We start from the raw sequence: 18473 nt of genomic DNA on the forward strand, positions 1-18473 counted from the left end.
TGCTCCTCACAAGACAGATGACAACATTTTTTCAAAGTGTTATTAAGATTATGCCTGGACTGCCATTTTTCAACCTCTGTTCAGCTTTATTCCAGAGCAATATATACTTTGAAGGCAACAAAGAATGAGAAAGAAAAATGAAATTACATTTCTGAAGCACAGGTATGACCTCTTCACACACAGCCCTGCCTCTTTTCAAAATATGGTGGCAATAAGCAAGAAAAAAACAGCTTTTGAACTAAAAAAAATACAACACTGGAACTAAATAGATTTGACAGTGGCAGTAATTGGCAAAATTGTTTCTATTTGGTGCTTAATGAATGAGGAAAGCAAATATGTTACATAAATCTGCAAACAGAATGACACTTAATGAGAAGAAAACATAACACTGAGATAAACCAGCATCCTTTACTCCTTCAGAGATACAGTATTCTCCTTTACATTCACAGCACTGAACAACTCTTCTAGCTCAGCTGTTATAATTGAAACCTATTAGTCAAGAGCCTGCTCAAACCCAAGGGTAAACACTTCCACTGGTATCAGTGGGAACTGAATGAAAGCACATATAAAACATGCTCCAGTCACCTCCTTCACAACAATATATTTCAATCTACTGCAGTGAATACATTCAGTATGACTACAGCTAAAAGTATATAACTAGTCTTCTGTATGTTCCTGAACAAGTCCAAGTAAAAAAACAATTGAAAATACATAAAGATTCAAAAGTATATCATGTTAATAATGGTTGTCACCATTACATTTTACCCTTTTCTTTGTGAAACTGTAAGCTATAAAAGCTGAATGGAACAACAATAAATACCTTTGCATTAAACATAGACATGAATTAGAAGAACATTAAGATGGCACACACAGTTCAGGATAACATGGATTCAGGATTAAGCCTTCTTTAAAAATATGGCAAAATATATATCATAATATTGCAGAAAATCTCCGTAACCCATCCTAACCCTCCACATACATTTGCAATTGAAAGCCTGAATCAATAAATGGGAGTTGAATCAAACTCAGACACTCAAGGTATGACCAGGCAAACTGCCAAATCTCCTGGAAATAAACTAACAAAAGATTCCTTCCTGTTCACTTCTTTCAAAAAACTAATTCACATGAAAGAAGAAAATTTTATTCAATTCACAGGGAGAAAAAAATGGTAAGATTGAAAATGTAAAGTATAAATTCTGCAGGAGTCAATTATTAAGCAAAATTCCACAATTCCACAATTAATATGGTAAAGTTCTGAGTGAAAGGCAATTCTAGTTTTGCAGTATAGTAAAGTCAGCAAGTGAAAAGAAAATTAAAAAAAATGTTAAGGGCAAAAGGAGATAATCAATATAAATAAAACTATTATATACTAAATTTATTTGGTTAAATCATGAATCTATAGGAAAAATGTCTGAAAAGTCAAGGATGACACATTGGAAATAAAAGAAACCTAATCCAAGCGTTCTACCTGAACCATTTATGAAACTGATCAAATTACAATAACAAAAAGCAGAATGGCCAAAAGTTATATTTATCTTCATTTTGCATGAAATGGAAGCCACAGCAAACGAGATTAATGAAATGAGAGGCTTACTGATAAATGCTAAAAATGTAAAAACAGCATATGCACAGAGATAAATATTTCTGACTAGTAGATCATGTTGATCCCTCGTAAAAATTATGAAGAAATTATTTTTGTTGTTCTTATTGCTCTTTTTAAATAACTTCTAAAATTACAGGTTTTCTCGAGGAATGAAGACTAACCACATTTTACTAACATTCAAAGTGGCAAAGGGAAGACTCACATAATCATGAGCTGACCAGTGAGACAATGAGCTTGTCAACCAGAATAAAAGAAAATACTATGGGAGCCAATTATGGCAGAATCCAAATAAAAATTGAATTAATCCACTCAAGGGTCCTGTGAAATCTGATTTCCTTCTCTCATGCTTTCTCCTCTGGATTAGTAAACTTTACTTTGCTTCCCTGTGGCTCCTCATACAGCCTCAGCAATGCTGGAGACCCTAGAACACAGCACTCCTGCATAGATGTTCAGCAACAGCCAGATGTCACTTCTATGTATTTATTGCCATGGGCTTCTCCAGAAGAAGCAAAAAAAGTATCAGGGGCCCCTGCAGCTCTGGGGTCACCCTCCTCCTAAAGTCATGCCATGTTACCTCTATTCTATTAACATCTTCCTCTGCTGGCCTTGATTTTTCACACACAGCACTCAAGTTCCTCCCAACTGGCAGTGGCCCCACAATATTTGAAAACTGTCTGCCTCTGATGCATGCAGGTCGAGGATGTTTCTGAATATTATGTTTCAGTCCAGATGAGTTTGAGAGGTTATTGAGTTATTTATTTAGTAAGCTGTTGTTGGATATAACTTTATCCTGTTAAAAGTGAGTCCTGTATTTCATAACTGTGGCTAACCAAAACGTCAATACTTTTTTTTTATTGCTGCAACACATATATCAAAGTACATGCCCTCAGTTTTTATATTTCAGCAGGTATTACATATACTGTACAGTATTCACTCACATTAAGAGCCATGCAAATTCTGTGCGGCCTTGTTGCCATTTCATTGTTCAATATATTAATATTCTGTTTCTTTCAAAAGTAATTTGAAATTAAATTTAAATGTTGCTGTTTCATCTCCTCCAAAAAACTCCCCAACAATGGAAATGGGCTTAAAACCAGAAATTTTAGACAGTTCAAACTCTTTGTGGTCTCCTACTACAGTAGTCAATTTGGGCACATAAAGTTTGCTTGAGTTGTTGGAGGTGGGATGCAAGAAAGGTCAGGAGGAGAAAGTAGAGTTTAAAGTATCCAAAGTTTGGATTGTATTTATTTATTTATTTATTTTAATTTAAGAAAATAAACTGCAATGACAATGACAAAAATTCCAATTACCCCTAATAAAAGGAGTAGTTTCTCTTTTTTTTTTCTTACTTTGAGTCAACTCCAGGGCCCCTGGTGATGATGCACCATGTCAGCTACTCTAATTAAAATGACAAGACATTAAAATCAGCACAAGAAAAGAAAGGACTTTTGTGGAGTTCGTGAATTGACAAGCATCACTCTGCAATCAGATTATTGCCAGCCTTGGTGCAAAGAAGGAGAAAACTGCAGTGGAACCAGGCATAAGCAAGAGGTATGAAACTTTAAAAAATATTCAGGAACCTGCTAGTAAGGTAGGAAAGACAAGCATTAGGGAGAAAAAGACCTCCCTCTTTCTGCAGCAGTAAAATGATGATTTCTCACAGATGTAGCACTAAACCATACATTAGATTAGATTAGCCCAGTTCAATCAGTGGAAGGACAGGCATTGATTACCCTGAGACAAGTGTTAAATGAGCAGTGATACCCAGATGGATGTTCAAAGAATAGAGCACCAACACCCTCTGTCTGTATATTCTCCCTGTATATGTAGCCCTCAGAGCACCTTGTTAACATGAAGCTCTCAGATTGTCCTGTTGGGAGCAGACAACAGCAAGAAGCAAACCGGTATCATTATTTATTCCTTTATTAGAGATTCTTAAACCACTGTTAATGAATCCTTAATTTGCCTTTCTGTTATGATGGCAAGTAGTGGTAATGGCTCAAATTAATGTTCCCAAACACACATAATTAAGTGAGAAGCCAAACTGTTCTTCATTAGTGAGATAAGGAGTGACTGAGGCAGTAAGCCACCTCAAAGCAAGTCATAATCCTTTAATTAACTTGCAGGAGAATATATAGGAGAAAGCCACCACTATTAGGATATTCAATGTAAAAAAAAATAAAAATAAAAAAATCCACATTTTAGGAATGAATCCAGGCTGCTACCAGTTCAAAATTTCAAGCACAGGAGGAATGGGAAAAGAGAATAACTTCATTTTCCCTTTAAATATAGACATAATTCCTTTTGCATGGTTTGAATAAAACCACTAAGAAAAAAAAAATTATAAGTCACAAAAAAAGAAAAATAAAAAAATTGCCCATAACTACTGGGTTTCAGAAATGCTTTTTGTTGACTCTCATTTAGCCAAAATGGACAAACACTTCTAGCAATTTTTTATTTATGAAAACTAAAGCTGCTACATGTTATGTACATTGTCAGGAGACGAGGAGGCAAAAAAGGCAATGCACGATTTGCCTGGGTAATTCACAGACTGCTGTATCCTTCCCCTAATCTGGTCTTCTCCCCCTTCAAACCAACAAAGAAACAGATTGCAAAACACTTTCACACAGCAAAGAAGACAAGGTTATTCTTGGAGAAATTTATGAACCTTTATGCCTACTGGAATTTAAAAATACAGAAATCACTATAAAATTTTATTATATGCTATATCAGTCCATCAAGTAATACACAGAGAAATATTTCATCTGAATATTTTATTAGAATTTATCAGAATAAGATAAACAACCAGTCTTTTGTGGAGGAAAGCCAGTCCTACAACAGGCTTCCTCCCTGGAGATCTGTCCCCTTAGATAAGACAAAACTACTTAGTCATGGTGACTGTGAATTCCTTCCTGCTTCGGGACCCCATGTTATCTCCCTGTAAACTATTGGTCATTTTACCCTAGTCTTAAACCATTGGTCCTCTTCCCAATTCTCCCCTTCCCTATAAAAGCCCCAGCTTTTGCCCTGTTCAGGGGAAGTTCGTCACAGGCTCCCTTCATTGAAGCCTGCATTAAAGAACTCCGCAGAATGTTACATGGCCTCCTGTCTCTCATCCACACATCGGCTGAGGTAATCCATGAGCAGAGCTGGCCTGATCTGAGCTGATCACAGACCTGAAATCACGTCTAAAAGAGCTGGTCACCTGTAGCTTCAGACCACTCACAGGGGTTACCCCTCAGCTGGAAACTGCCGAGACCCCTAGACAGCCGTTCCTTCCAGGACCGCTATCTGGGATAGTCGGTGGCAGTGCTGGGGGTCGGACAGACCTCTGGACCAGCCAACAACAGTCTCTCATTTCCGTGAGCTTACTGAGGAGCTAATGCCCTGTGAGTAATCCTTCGCTGGTGCCACGTAATTGTAAAAGTTAATTCTGCCCTGCCATTTGGGTTGGCTTTTTTCTAAGAAAACAAATTAATTCTCAAGAAGGTTTCAGATTGCAATAGAACGCATTTATTTTTATCTTCCAGGTCACATACAATATTAAGAACATTTCCTGGGGCAAATTTTAAAGATACAGTCACATGTAACTTTACATGGATGCATCCATGTAAATCCATGGTTGCATGGATTGTATGATTAATGTGAAGGCACATACTAGTGTTGGAGTGGTACCCTTTGTGGATTGCTGCTGATAGCATAAGGAAACTGAAACAAGGTTACAAGACTCCAGCTGAATCAACTCAATACCTACAGGAGAGCTGGATGTCTTGCAGAACAAAAAAAAAATTATCAACCAGTTACAACCTTCTCACAAGGAGTGGAAGACAAGCTGCAGAAGCTGAGGGCAGGGATAGCTGCCAGATACAATTGCAAACCATCTATTTTTTCACAGCAACAGAATGATCACACACATCAGAAAACCACCTTTATTTCCCAAACTGGACAAGGAAGACTAATCTTAGCAATATAGGATTAACTTCCCAGTTATTGCCTTCTATGGCTAATACTACAGAATAAAGTCCCTTGCGTATTTTTAGAGATCACTATATCAAAATTATTTCTATTCTTGTTTTGTTTGCCTCAGCAAAATGTGATAAAATTTATTTCTTGACTAAATTACTCATGGCCAACTTAAAATATCTGGTTTTCGGTCAACACTGCTGTTCCATTTATACTGCTACATCCTTTTGTAGATGTACCTGTGGATGGATTTATGGGCAGGTGCTGTGCACACGCTCAGCTCTTGTTATCCTGCACTACAATTCCAACTCTCTTCTCATCTGCCTTTTAGCAGTCCTTCCTTACATTTCTAACTAATTTCATTAAACCTTGTTTATGTTTCAAGCATATAGAAACATACTAGTACACACTACCACAATTTAAAGTCTCCAAAGAACCTTGTGCAATGCTGTCTCGGTTTTGGAAGACAGGTGTCTGCTAGGGAGGACAGGAGCCTCCCTTGGAATAAAAATGTAAACCCCCTCCCTCCGAATTACTATAATTTTGAAATCAAGGGGTTCTCAGGCAGAGATAGTAATAACAGCTCTTTACGAGTATGTATAACAAGGGAAACAAACAACAATAACTACAGCATTAACAACAAAACAGAACTGGGGACCCTGTGACAGCCTTTCTGGCTGAGATGGGAAAGGATGGAGGAGAGGCTTTGCTTCACAAACCTCCTCAGGTGGGCAGTCCTGATGCTCTTTCAGGATTCAATGGAAGAGCCAGCTGGAATGGCAGGAATCCTGGGTGGGTGGACTAAAGAGAGAGATGTATCAGCAGCTCTGTGGCAGTGGCTGGCACTGCTGCATGTCCCAGCAGGACAGGGGTGCGAGGCCCACGAATGAAGAAGTTAGAAAAAGCAGCAGCTCCATCTGGGTGATGGCAAATTCCCTTCACTCAGCTGCAACAGCTCCCAGTGAGTGTCCTGCTCTGAAGCTGAAGAAGCCAGCCAGTCCCCAGCTGCCCCCACCCTCCTTTCTTTTTCATGCCCCCATTACCCCCTGGGCCCAGTTGAACTCTTTGTGCTCCTCAAACACCCAACAAGTACCAGCAGTCAGATTTTCCCTGTCAATGACAGGTAAAAATTTCATAGGTGAGCCAGAACAAAAGGAAGGACACCTAACCCCCAACAAAAGAGATCAAAATTTCTCTCTCACTCTGGGAGACACCGTTTGGGGTATCATAGGAACATGTCTGTCTTTCCACATGGCTGCATGACATCAGCAACTCCCAACAGGAATGCAGTCTGGTTCCCAATTGGGATCTTTACTACAATTTTCAATAAGACAAATCATATATGTCTTTAGAGGCTCTAGAATTTCATAAATGAAGAAGAGTCACCTGCCATGAATATCAATAATGGAAAAGGGATTTAAAAATTTCCAATAGTGTCCAACTTTCACAATAGTATTTTGTTTGATTTCTAAGACAGGAATTTGGTCATTAAATGCATTAAGCTGGAAGAAGTCAATTATGAACATAAGATGAGCCAGAGCACAGCTTCTGGCTGTGAAAAATCATTCCTCTAGTTTAGAATACCACCAGATTACTAAAGCAGAATCCTGTAGGTGCAAGGATGGTGTGGGCTGACCCTGGTTGAAGACCAGGTTCTCACCAAAACTGCTCTATCACTCTCCTCCTCAACTATGCAGGAAAGAAAATATAACAGAAGGTGCATGAATTGCGATAAGGACAGGGAGAGATCACTCACTGATTACCTTCACGGGAAAAATATAAACAACTTATAGAAATTAACTAAATTTATTGCAAATAAAGATAAAGATAAAGATAAAGATAAAGATAAAGATAAAGATAAAGATAAAGATAAAGATAAAGATAAAGATAAAGATAAAGATAAAGATAAAGATAAAGATAAAGATAAAGATAAAGATAAAGATAAAGATAAAGATAAATAAAAGAAATCTTAAAAACACCTTCCCCCCATTACTTCCTCCTTTCCAGGCTAAACTTTATTCCTGACTTTTTACCTCCTCCTTGCCAGTGGCACAGGGGGACAAGGGAATGGGGGTTATGGCCAGTTCATCACACATTGTTTCTGCAATTATTCCATCTCAAGAAGAGGAGTTCTTCCCCTGCTCCAGCATGGGTTCCCCTCCCATGGAAGACAGTTCTTCCAGGGACTGCTCCAGCATGGACCTTCCCTACAGTCTTCAATTCTCCGTGGACTGCTCCAGAACAGATCCCTTCAATAGGGTGCAGTCCCTCAGGAAGAGACTGCTGATTCCCCCACAGGGTCACAAATCCTGCCAGCAAACCTGCTGCAGTGTGGGCTCCTCTCTCCATGGAGCCACAGGCCTTGCCAGGGTGAGCTTCCCACAGGGTTGCAGCCTCACTTGGGCATCCCCCTGCTCCAGTATGGGTCTTCTCCATGGGCTGCAGGTGGATCTCTGCATACCCATGGATTTCCATGGGCTGCAGGGACACAGCTGCTTCATCATGGTCTGCATTCCAAGCTGCAGGGGAATTTACACTCCAGTATCTGAAGTATCTCCACGTTATCTTCTCCAGACTTTGGTGTCTGCAAGGCTGTTTCTTTCACATATTTTCACTCCTTTCTTCTGTGGGCATAATTATTTGTAGTCAATAACTTTTATACCTTCTTAAGTATGTTATCACAGAGGCATCACCATTGCTGATGGGCTCAGCCTTGACCTGCAGCACATTCATCTTGCTGCCAGCTGGCATTGGCTCTGCCAGACATGAGGGAAGCTCCCAGCAGCTTCTCACAGAAGCCACCCCTGTGGCCCCCTTCCATACCAGAGGCTTGCCATGCAAACACAGTACACCTGTTCTTGTGTGGATGCTGGACAAATTAATAATAATGAGAGTACATCTCTTGGAAGTGTATAGAGTAACATAAGTTTATTTGTACCTTTGTGATGTGCCCCATTGCCCATCCTCTACCAGTGACTGGGTAGGAAAGAGAAGTCCCTGCTAGAAGGCTACAAATTATCATTTTCACAATTGAACAGGAACTTTACACTGTTCAGATCTTACTGAAATCAAATTGCACGTGGTTATTAGTTTTTCAGTGCTGAAGTATTAGTACAAGAAGACAATAATAAAGTGGAAATATTCTCAGAGAAATAACTACATATTGAAAGACACTTGGAAGAGAGAATTAACATTGCATTCTCTTCACTGTCTTTACAAGAGCACCGTTGTTGCTTAGGACAGAAAATGAATTCTTCAAATGTCTCTTTGAGTATGTGAATCCATAGATATTCAAGGTAGATGTTCAAGAAACTTGTACTAAATTTTGTCTACAGGCCATAGCACAAGTATGATAATATTAATGGCCTGTTAAGATGGCACTCAGTCAAAGGTAACTGGAACCAGCACATTAAGGGGGAAAAAAGTATCAATATGGCCAGTTGAGACTATGAAAGACTGCAAAAACCATTCCTGCAAGTGAGGAGAAGACTTGATATATTCACAGTGGATTCACAGTTCCACCTGCAGTGGGGACTACATCCAGAAGGTGTATAATCAGTAAGACTACACTTGCAGTTTTGGGACTACAGCACCCTGACAATTGGTTGCTAGTCTCTGAATCTAGGACCCCATGATGTATAACGACTCATGGGGCACAATGCCTAAAGAACAAAAAGATGTGTAGCCAAAAAGATGTACTGATATCAATAATACACACAATTAGAAAAAACTGCTGTCAAGTTTAGTTATTCTAAAGGAATATCTCCATAGCCGAACACAAGAACACTGGAAAGGTTAAAATTTAGAATGGAAATGCAGAATGAGGAAAGGGAAAATCAATACCTTCTATGAACAAATAACAGCCAACTATGCTGAACTGTGTAAAACAAAATTGCTGTTGTAATTGTAATAACCCTGAATACTTTTATTATTTTAATTTTAATCAGAAAAAGAGATATAGAGCTCTGAAGCATCATTGACTTAAAAGAAAAAATAAATCTTCTGATGTATGGGATCTTCTGTAAAAAGCAGAATTAACAGCTGATTTTTTTTGTAGCCACTGCTTATTGAACAAAATCATTCAAAGATTATCCCATAGTGATTCAAAAAGCTTCATTAAAAACACTGGTTTAAATGAGATTATTTTCTGCTCAGATTTGGATTCCAGATTATGGAATTTTATTCTCCAGTATGGAGAATAAAATAAGATAGGAAAGAGGAAAAAGGTTTGGTTTTGTTGTCTGGTTGTTTTTTTGGTTTTGTTTGAACAGCTATTGGGATATTGTGGTGGTTTTTGGCAGTAGCGTGTCGCTAGAGGACATGAAGTATAAGAGCGAGGGTTCCGATAACACAAGCAGCCAGCCAGAGGTCTTTCATGAGGCAAAAAGTCTTCTTTTCAGGGTTTTTCAACCCCTTTATATAAGGGGTTCTTCTTCTCTCCCTTGGGGCAGAAGGTCTTTATTAGCTCTCACTTCTCTCTCTCTCTGTTTAAGCCTTTCATGGGATCACAATTACTCCACCATCTACTTAGTTTCATCAAGAGAAACTTTTGCTCAGATCCATAGTTTGAATACTTCATTCTCCCCAATACTCTTTCATGAATTAAAGGAGTTTTTCAGAACATTATTGTCCATCTCCATGGCCTTACCAAAAGAATATTTCAGCTTATTAAAGTATGTCCTCATTCTCCTTCCATCTGAGGCTTGACTCCTTCCTTTACTGACCTTGATGTTTCGTGTTGTCTCTTCACATATTGATCGCTTCTACTTTCCTCTCTCTGGAGAGGGGATTAAGTCTGCATGTCTCATCTGTGTAGTGAAAAGGTTAAATCTGGCCTAAGCCATACAGGTCTTCATGGCGTCAGACTCCAGGTGTCTCTCTCAGCTCAGCAGCTGCTGGAGAGCAGACAGTTTTCGGCTTGGAGCCATCTCTGTGGGCCATGGGGGCATGTATCGGTGAGAGATCAGCAGCTGTGGCCCTAGGTTGGGACAGGGACCACAGCAGTGCTCAGCCTGGCCTGGGCTGGGGGAAGCCCCACAGTCTCCATCCCTTGCCTGAGAGCCACTGGAGTCTTGTTCAGCCCCCACTCCGCCTCACCCCAGACCGCACAGGATGCGGGGGAGCAGGGCCAGCTGCACCAGAGTTCCAACACCTTCCAAAGTCAGAAACAAAGAGAGAAGTTGTTCCCAGGCTTGGGTTTAAAAGGTAGTATTCTCAAAGGTGATCCCACTTTTCAGTGGTCCAAAATGCTGTCAGTTCTTAAAACTGGCTAGCTATTGGTCTGATCTCAAGCAGAGAAGATACTCCCAGCAGCCTTTCTCAGAGGAATAACTTCTGTAGATGTTTTCAGCTTTTTTTCCTAAATGTCAAATTACCACAGATAACTGTACAGAGTGCACTAATCCAACACATTTCCATGGGTCTGGGGAGAGGCTCTTATGGTGACAGTCCTAACAGAGTAGCAGCAGTTGATAACCTCACACCTTACTGCCTTGGGTAGCTTACAGAATTGAAAAATCAACATCAAGGCACAGAATACCCCACTTCATGCGGACCAAAGATATATAAATATATATACAAACACACATACCTACTTCCATACTCAGAAAGTTTTCCCTTGTAGGTAAGCAACTTCCACCGGCCCATGGAAGAAAGTTTTCTTGCAGTGCATTTTATGACTGCATTTTGAACCTCATTTTCAGCTAAGAAGCAAACTGGGAAACAGAAATATATAGAAATAGATTCCAATGCTAAACCTAACAGAAAAGTGAAGTGACTAGAACTTTGTTCATTCAAAAGTAAAATATATTCAGAAGGCCAGTGTGAATAATAAGTTTAGATGGCTAATTTTTTTTTGGCCAACCAAGATGTTTTGCTACACCTCATATGCTAAGAGGCAAGAAAAATAGTGCTCAAGGACTGTCACTGCTTCAATGTTGACATCTAAGACAGTGTCACTGTTGATCACAGCTTGCAGAGTGCTCTCCTATTCTGCAAACAATGTCACCAACTTTACCACTGATTCTGCAGTCTTTTAACAGATCACTCCTGTCATTGCAGTGAATAATTATTAGAAACATCCCAACACAAAGAGCCACATTGTATAGTCAAATTTAGGATCATCCTAAGCTCCATGCAATGGCAACTTTTGTCACATTGCCATATAGCACCTGCTTGTTCTACTGTATGCATACAAAGATTTTGTACTCCAGGACAGTCTTCTTAAAGTTAGAATAGCGTAAGATTATAAACCTTGATACCAGGTAGGCAGTCCATTTTGCAACTCCAGTCAGGGATAAGAGAAATAAACATACATAACATTCAGTTTAGTGGGTCTGGAAGGCAGGGGAGGCACACAAGGGCACACTGATATTGGAATTTGGCTAAATATTGCTTATCAACAAAGAACAAAATCTTGTCTGGTGCAGCACAAAAAAGAAAATAGATTGCTCACCTTGCTCCAGCAATAAGCTCTTTTTGTCCTGGGTCAAATGTTAACTGTGAGAAGTCCACAGCATCTTCTCCTTTGAACACGTGTATCCAAGGGTCAATTTCTAAAAACAATCCAGAAATATAACTTTCACTATAAATGTTATAGGTGTAGTACATTAGGTAGCCACCATTAAATCTGCAGATATTTTGTGTGGGTCTGCAAGTTTTCTCCTTATGGTCCTCTAAGGAAACATAGGAGACTTTCACCACCATGCCATTTAATTTTATAATACAGGCCTGTACAACATATAGGGAAGCCACCTGATAGACACTTAAATCAAGTATCCGTATTTTGTTTGGAATTGATTGAAAAGGATCTGATTAAGTGGAAAGCAATGAGGAGAACAAGAAAACTTCACTTTTCATCATTTTCATAATAAACAGGTTGAGAAATGAGGGACGAAAAAGGAAAAATGCTTGATATTCATGGAATTTAATTTTTTCACCTTCCTTTCTCAGACCAATTCAGTGCAACATTAAGCAGGGCAGACAAACATGTGACTTGCTGAAAATCAGCAAGGGGTATTACTTGTATTCAGAATATAAACTTGTTCTTGCTTTCAAACTTAAGCACACATAAATAGTTGCAAATCAAATCATTAAATATTTTCACTACTAGTAGTTCTTTTTTATCACTAACTGGACACTGAACAGTTTGGTAAAATAAACAATATTGTGGGAACAGAGCATATTTTTTTATTATTATTTTTACTTTTTTAGAATAGACACATAGAATATATAAAATTGCTGTAACAATAGAAATGGTAAAAATGGCTTGTTGTAGTGCATCTAAAAATCTTGGTATCTCCCAAGGGTAAAACTCACCTCTGGTTTGTGTAATGTTAGTTCCTACCTGAGAACCATTTTTCCCTTCCCCCTTCCCATTGGCTGTGACCTCTCTGTATCCCCCGATCACCCCCGCCCCCTAGTATAAGAGATAAGCCCCAAGGCTTTTCGGTCTCTTTCTTGCCCCGGATGGATGACATACAATAAACCCGGGATTATTCCAGCAAGTTTGGGCCTCCAGCGTCTAGATACTTTGAGTCCGTGTTGTATCCACTCCAGGACCCCCTCCACCGCCCGTGTCCAGTGAGGCGTGGGGATCTCACCACAGGGGGTGAGACAAAGGGGTCCCCCCAAGAGAGGATTACAACAATGGCTCTCTAAAAAAAAAGTCTAGTTGTACAAAAACCTCATCCTCTAGAATTCCACAATTCTCAGGACATTGATTGAAGTGCTATTTTTCTGTTTTGTTTTTAATGTAGTCATGAAGCAGTGGTCTGGATCTTAATGTGAAAGGTGAAGAGGTCTGAGCTTGTACAGCACAACAGCTGTGGGACTGTCTATTTGAAAGATTACAGGTGTGAAATAGTCACTTGAAAGACCAAAGGCAAGCACATGGTCATGACCATTTAGAACATGGAGTCAAAACCAATCCTCCTGAGGGTGCTGCAGAAGTGCAATTTTTGATACTTGTATCATTAGTTGCAGCTCAGGTTAACAACACTCATTCTAAGCTCTCTTCTTTGCTCATGAGCATGTTTTTGCTTTTGCACATATCTCAGTTGAAATAATCCATGTCTGGTGCCTGTTTCAGGATGATTTGTTCCTAATTTAAAGCTTTAGCACAAGTGGGCTATCCATTCCTAAGGAACAGGCCCAGGAGAAAAATGTTATTCTGTGTCAAAATGTGTTCAGCCATTGCAGGCAATCATTAAATGCCGTGTGCAGATGTATCATCATATACTTTGGAAAAACAGATGGAACTACGACGTAGAATCACTTGGGTGTCAGAAAATTAAGTTCAGCATTTTTAATGTCAGCCTGTATGCATCTGGCCAATTTCAGGCTCACAGTGCCAGTTTGTACATGTTTTGCAGTACTTGTAGCTAAATTCACTGTTGATTTCCATCTGCATTGGATGGGTGCTCAAACCAGAATTCAAACACTGGGGTGGAAAGGGGATGTGGCCACATATTAGATAACTGTGATTGTAGCTCCTGTCAGCCATTACTGCAGATGCTGTGCAGAGAACCCAGCAGGATTCTGAGGGAGGAAGAACACTCATATACATTACAGGCCTGTATAGCCTTACACATACTTACTTACTTATTTTTGTTTAAATGTATATACATATATAAATCTACACAGGTATAGATGCTAACTATGAAGCAGGGAGCACAGTGCCTGTGGAATAGCAGGCTGCATAACTTTCTCAGTCTTGCCTGAGAAAGTGGCCTGGGAAATCATAAGGAGGAATTAAAACAATCTTCAGAGATAGAAAACAGCCTTGCAGGTGCTGTTTGTCAGTTTCTTGTTTCCTTGCAAGAGAAGGTCGAGGGGTGGTGTACCCCACTGACCAATGATGGCGATGTGTTAGTTTACTAACCAATAAGAGTTTTACTTTTCTGTACTTTCACATATGGGTCATAAAAGAAGATCTGAAGTAATAAACCTGAAGAGAGAAAGAACTCTCCTGTTCAACTCACAAGAGAGTCTATGTCATTCTTCTCGCCGTTCCCAATAGAGCGACATCTGGTGACCCTGACGCTCGGTGCAGCCAACTGACGATGTGCCGCCCGCTTCCTCCACAGAGGGGGTAAGCATATATCTCCTGTGCTCTCCTGAAGGGAGCTGGTCTTTCAGACCACAGGATAGTAGGGCCCTGCCAGTGAGCGGGACTGGAATGGCTTATCTTGACGAAGCTAGAGCTTAAAGTCCTGGGTTAAGCCACTGCATTTGTGTAATTGCATTCGTGGGCCGTCAAGATAGACGGTCCTCACGATGGGGAACCGAAGTTCAACTGATGATCAACTTATCTTCTCTGAGTGGCAGAACGCCTTGCCACGCATGGGACTCGATATTTCTGAAGATGCTATGTGCATTTTGTTCCAGTGGGAGAAAGCGCAGGGTTTTAGTGTGACTGTCAATAATGCCTTTGATTTCGAAGTTTGGCTGTTAGTGGGAGACCGCATATGGTCTGAGTTAACTGAAGGAGATTCCAGCGTGTGCAGCCTGGCGGCCACCTGGGGCATGCTCTTTAGAATGTTGGAGTGGTGCCAGTCTGGGGACAGTGATGCTGGGATGGAGGATTTGGATGCCGGGGGTGCCTCTTTTGTATACCATGAGAGACTGGGGGACGGGACCGAGGACGGGCAGTGTAGCGCTCCCTCGGCTCTGCCCGGACCCTCAGAGGACTTGGCGGGGGGGCAGAAACAGTCTGTGCCCCAGAAGTCTCCTGCTCCCTGAGAGTTTAAGTATCTGTCACCCGTGGAGTTGGGCGTGCAAGCTTCGTCAACAGAGAGGCAGCAGGGGAACGGAGTCTGCCCACCTCTGCCTGCGCCCTCCGCAGCGCCTTCACTGGCACCGTGAGTGTCACCGTGGGTGGTCGCAGGGGGGCCTTCGTTGTCTATGGTGTCCTTCAGCCCCCCCCTGCGCCCTCTGCGTCCCTTTTTCCTGTGCTGCTAGGGACAGCACGGACGCCCCCGCCACAGCCCACCGGTGCAGCGGGGGGAGACATGCATTTTTCCCACCCGCTGCCCTCCACAGGGCCCACGCCTGTGCCAGCACCGCCTCTTTCCCAGGCCTGCTGCTGCTGTCCTGACGCTGTGCCTTCTTTGGCTTCCGAGTGACAGTCCACACTGCCCGAAGAAGCCAGCCCGCCCACCTCTTCTGGTGCCTGGAATGGCCCAGCTGCAAGCCCGCCCCGGAACCATCTCAGGACATTCCCACCCCGTCCAGTGGCCACATGTCCGAAGTGTCCAGGGCATTTTTGGGATGCAGTGAAACAGCGAGATTTGGAAACGGGGGATTGGGAGTTACTCGAGAGGCTGGGAACACCCAGGACCGGAATTTTTGACACCATGGGTGCTGGGGCGGGGGAGACAGAGGGAGGACTGGGAGCCACTTTGGCTTCTGATGAATGGGTCCGGATGGATCAGGAAGTCGAAGATGCACCACAGGGGCCGCCCAAGCCTTCCATGTGTTTAAGGCTGCCCTGAATACGGGACAGACTGACAGGCATGATATAATGGCATGGAAGGTAGTACAGGATATACAGAGTAAGGTAGCACAATACGGGCTCGGATCTCCCAAGGTTATGCAAATCATCAGGGTGATAGACACTGATCTGCTTGCCCTGTTTGATATTAGACACCTGGCTCAAGTATTATTTCAGCCTGTGCAATTTAAAGTTTTTGAAGATAATTGGAGGCAGATGGCTCAGAGGGCTGCAGACGAGAATACGCGTCTGCCTGTGCACGATCCCAGATGTGGGGTCAGACTGGAAGTCCTTAGAGGAGCGGGCGAGTATTCCAATCCTGATCTCCATGCCCATTGGGATTCTAGAGTCCTTGAGCAAGGGAAAAAAATTGGTATTGGAGCACTGCTGAAGACTACAGAAACAGCTGCTCCCAGGGCACAATATGTGACCATCACACAGGGTTTAAAGGAACCCTTCTTGCCATTTGTTGAGAAAATTGCAGCAGCCTTGGAGAAACAAATTGAAGATGATACAGCTCTTGTGTAAACAACCAGCAAGGGATAATGCTAATGAGGATTGTAGGAAGATCATAGAGGCTCTTCCAGGAGACCTCTCAATACCAGAGATGGTCCGAGCATGTGCCAAAGTGGGCTCTGTGGAGCACAAAATGTCTGCTCTGGCTGCTGCTCTAACATTAAAACAAGCAGGCTGCCAGGGTGGTTCCCAGAAGCAAAAAGATGCTCAGGGTAAGGCTTGGCAGGTGCAGCACAATAAAAAAGGAAAGGGAAAGTTCTTGTGTGCTAGATGTCACAAGCCAGGTCATTTTGCAGATCAATGTAAATCTAGATACAATGCCAATGGTCAGCTTTTGACGGATTCGAGAAACGTGCACAAGAGCACACAGGGGAACTGTGCTCTGACACAAATGAGGGCACAGCCCCTCCACAGGCCTCCTCAGCCAGCTTAGTAGCAGCACCCAAGGAGGTGCCGGAGTGGATGTATACACCGTGACAACAGTTACATTAGATTCTAGTCATGTCTATAAGGTTCCCCTGGATGCTTTTGGTCCTCTAGGTCAAGGGTTGAGTGCACTGCTTGTGGGAAGATGTAGTGCGACCCTACAGGGGATCTTTGTGCATATAGGAGTCATTGATGTTGATTTTATGGGACAAATTTGTGCCCTGGTTTCTACTCCTTCCCCCCCCGTTACTATCCCTGAAAAGACTTGCATTGCTCAACTTGTGCCTTTTAAGTCCTGTGTCCCTAGGACTGTTGACTGGACTCGCGGGGATGGTGGCTTTGGATCTACCAGACTGCCCCAGATCCTGTGGTCTGCCTCCATTTCCACTCAGCGACCTCAAATGACATGTACCCTGAGTCTGCCAACTGCCAGCCCACCTCAAATCCAGCTTCGAGGTCTCATTGACACCGGGGCAGACGTGACGATCATCTCCTTCTCTGTGTGGCCTCCGTCCTGGCCCTTGACTTGTGTGGATTCGGCCATTGAGGGACTGGGAAGTACCACGCAGACATTTGTGAGCCAATGGTCTGTGCTGATCAAAAACCCGGAAGGGCAAACAGCTATGGTCCGGCCTTATGTCACTGCAGCTCCACTTAATCTCTGGGGGCAGGATGTTTTGGCAGCATGGAGGGTGTGGATTGGGATGCATTTTTGATGGGGGCCGCTGTGGCGAAGGGCACACAGCTTTCCACGCTGCCTTTACAGTGGCTGGTGACCAAACTCATCTGGGAAAACCAGTGGCCCCTGGCAAAAGAGAAGTTAGTTGCCCTTCGTGAATCAGTCCAGTTGCAGAACAGTTGCAGCTGGGACACATTGAGCCTTCCACTAGTCCCTGGAACAGTCCTGTTTTTGTGGTCAGGAAGAAATCTGGGAAGTGGAGATTGTTGCAGGATCTCCGCAAGATCAATGCAGTCATGGAAAGCATGGGGGTGCTGCAGCCTGGCATGCCCTCATCTACCATGCTTCCTATGGGACGGAAAATTCTGATCCTTGATTTAAAGGATTGTTTTTTTAGGATTCCTTTGCATCCTGATGACACGCACAAATTTGCTTTCACAGTACCTACAATTAACAATGCTGAACCTGTGCAGAGGTATCAATGGAAGGTTTTGCCACAGGGCTGCAAGAACAGCCCCGACTATTTGTCAATGGTATGTGTCTCAGGCCTTATCCAGAGTCCATGAGCAGTTCAATGAAGTATATTGCTATCATTACATGGATGCCATCCTGGTGGCAGCATCCACCCAGACTGAACTGCTGAGGATACAGCCCCAGCTGTTTGAAGCCCTGCATTCTTATGGCCTGCAAGTGGCTCCGGAGAAAGTTCAACAGCATCCTCCTTGGAAATACTTAGGAGTCAAAATCTTAGATCAAACCATTTGCCATCAGGAGGTGCAATTCATGGATTCTAC

General features: G+C 42.2%; 2 protein-coding genes across 4 annotated transcripts in view; one reads left to right on the plus strand and one right to left on the minus strand.

The window, feature by feature from the left end:
• Positions 1 to 18473, minus strand: part of SEMA5A (semaphorin 5A) — a 419645-nt gene that overhangs the window by 226501 nt on the left and 174671 nt on the right. For all 3 annotated transcript variants that reach the window (XM_088054549.1, XM_088054546.1, XM_088054542.1), the window contains one exon: positions 12021 to 12120. In XM_088054549.1, the coding sequence (XP_087910675.1) occupies positions 12021 to 12120 (100 nt within the window). The remainder of the gene's footprint in view (positions 1 to 12020; positions 12121 to 18473) is intronic.
• LOC148185121 (endogenous retrovirus group K member 5 Gag polyprotein-like) lies at positions 14843 to 17007 on the plus strand. Its single transcript, XM_088058482.1, is given in 5 exon segments — positions 14843 to 15276; positions 15360 to 15559; positions 15710 to 15925; positions 16021 to 16570; positions 16572 to 17007. Coding segments are annotated over 5 exon segments (1836 nt in total).

This window comes from Pseudopodoces humilis, chromosome 1 (assembly GCF_049639895.1).
Source record: "Pseudopodoces humilis isolate 2021_Gansu_Grassland_sample_001 chromosome 1, ASM4963989v1, whole genome shotgun sequence".
Classification (NCBI taxonomy): domain Eukaryota; kingdom Metazoa; phylum Chordata; class Aves; order Passeriformes; family Paridae; genus Pseudopodoces; species Pseudopodoces humilis.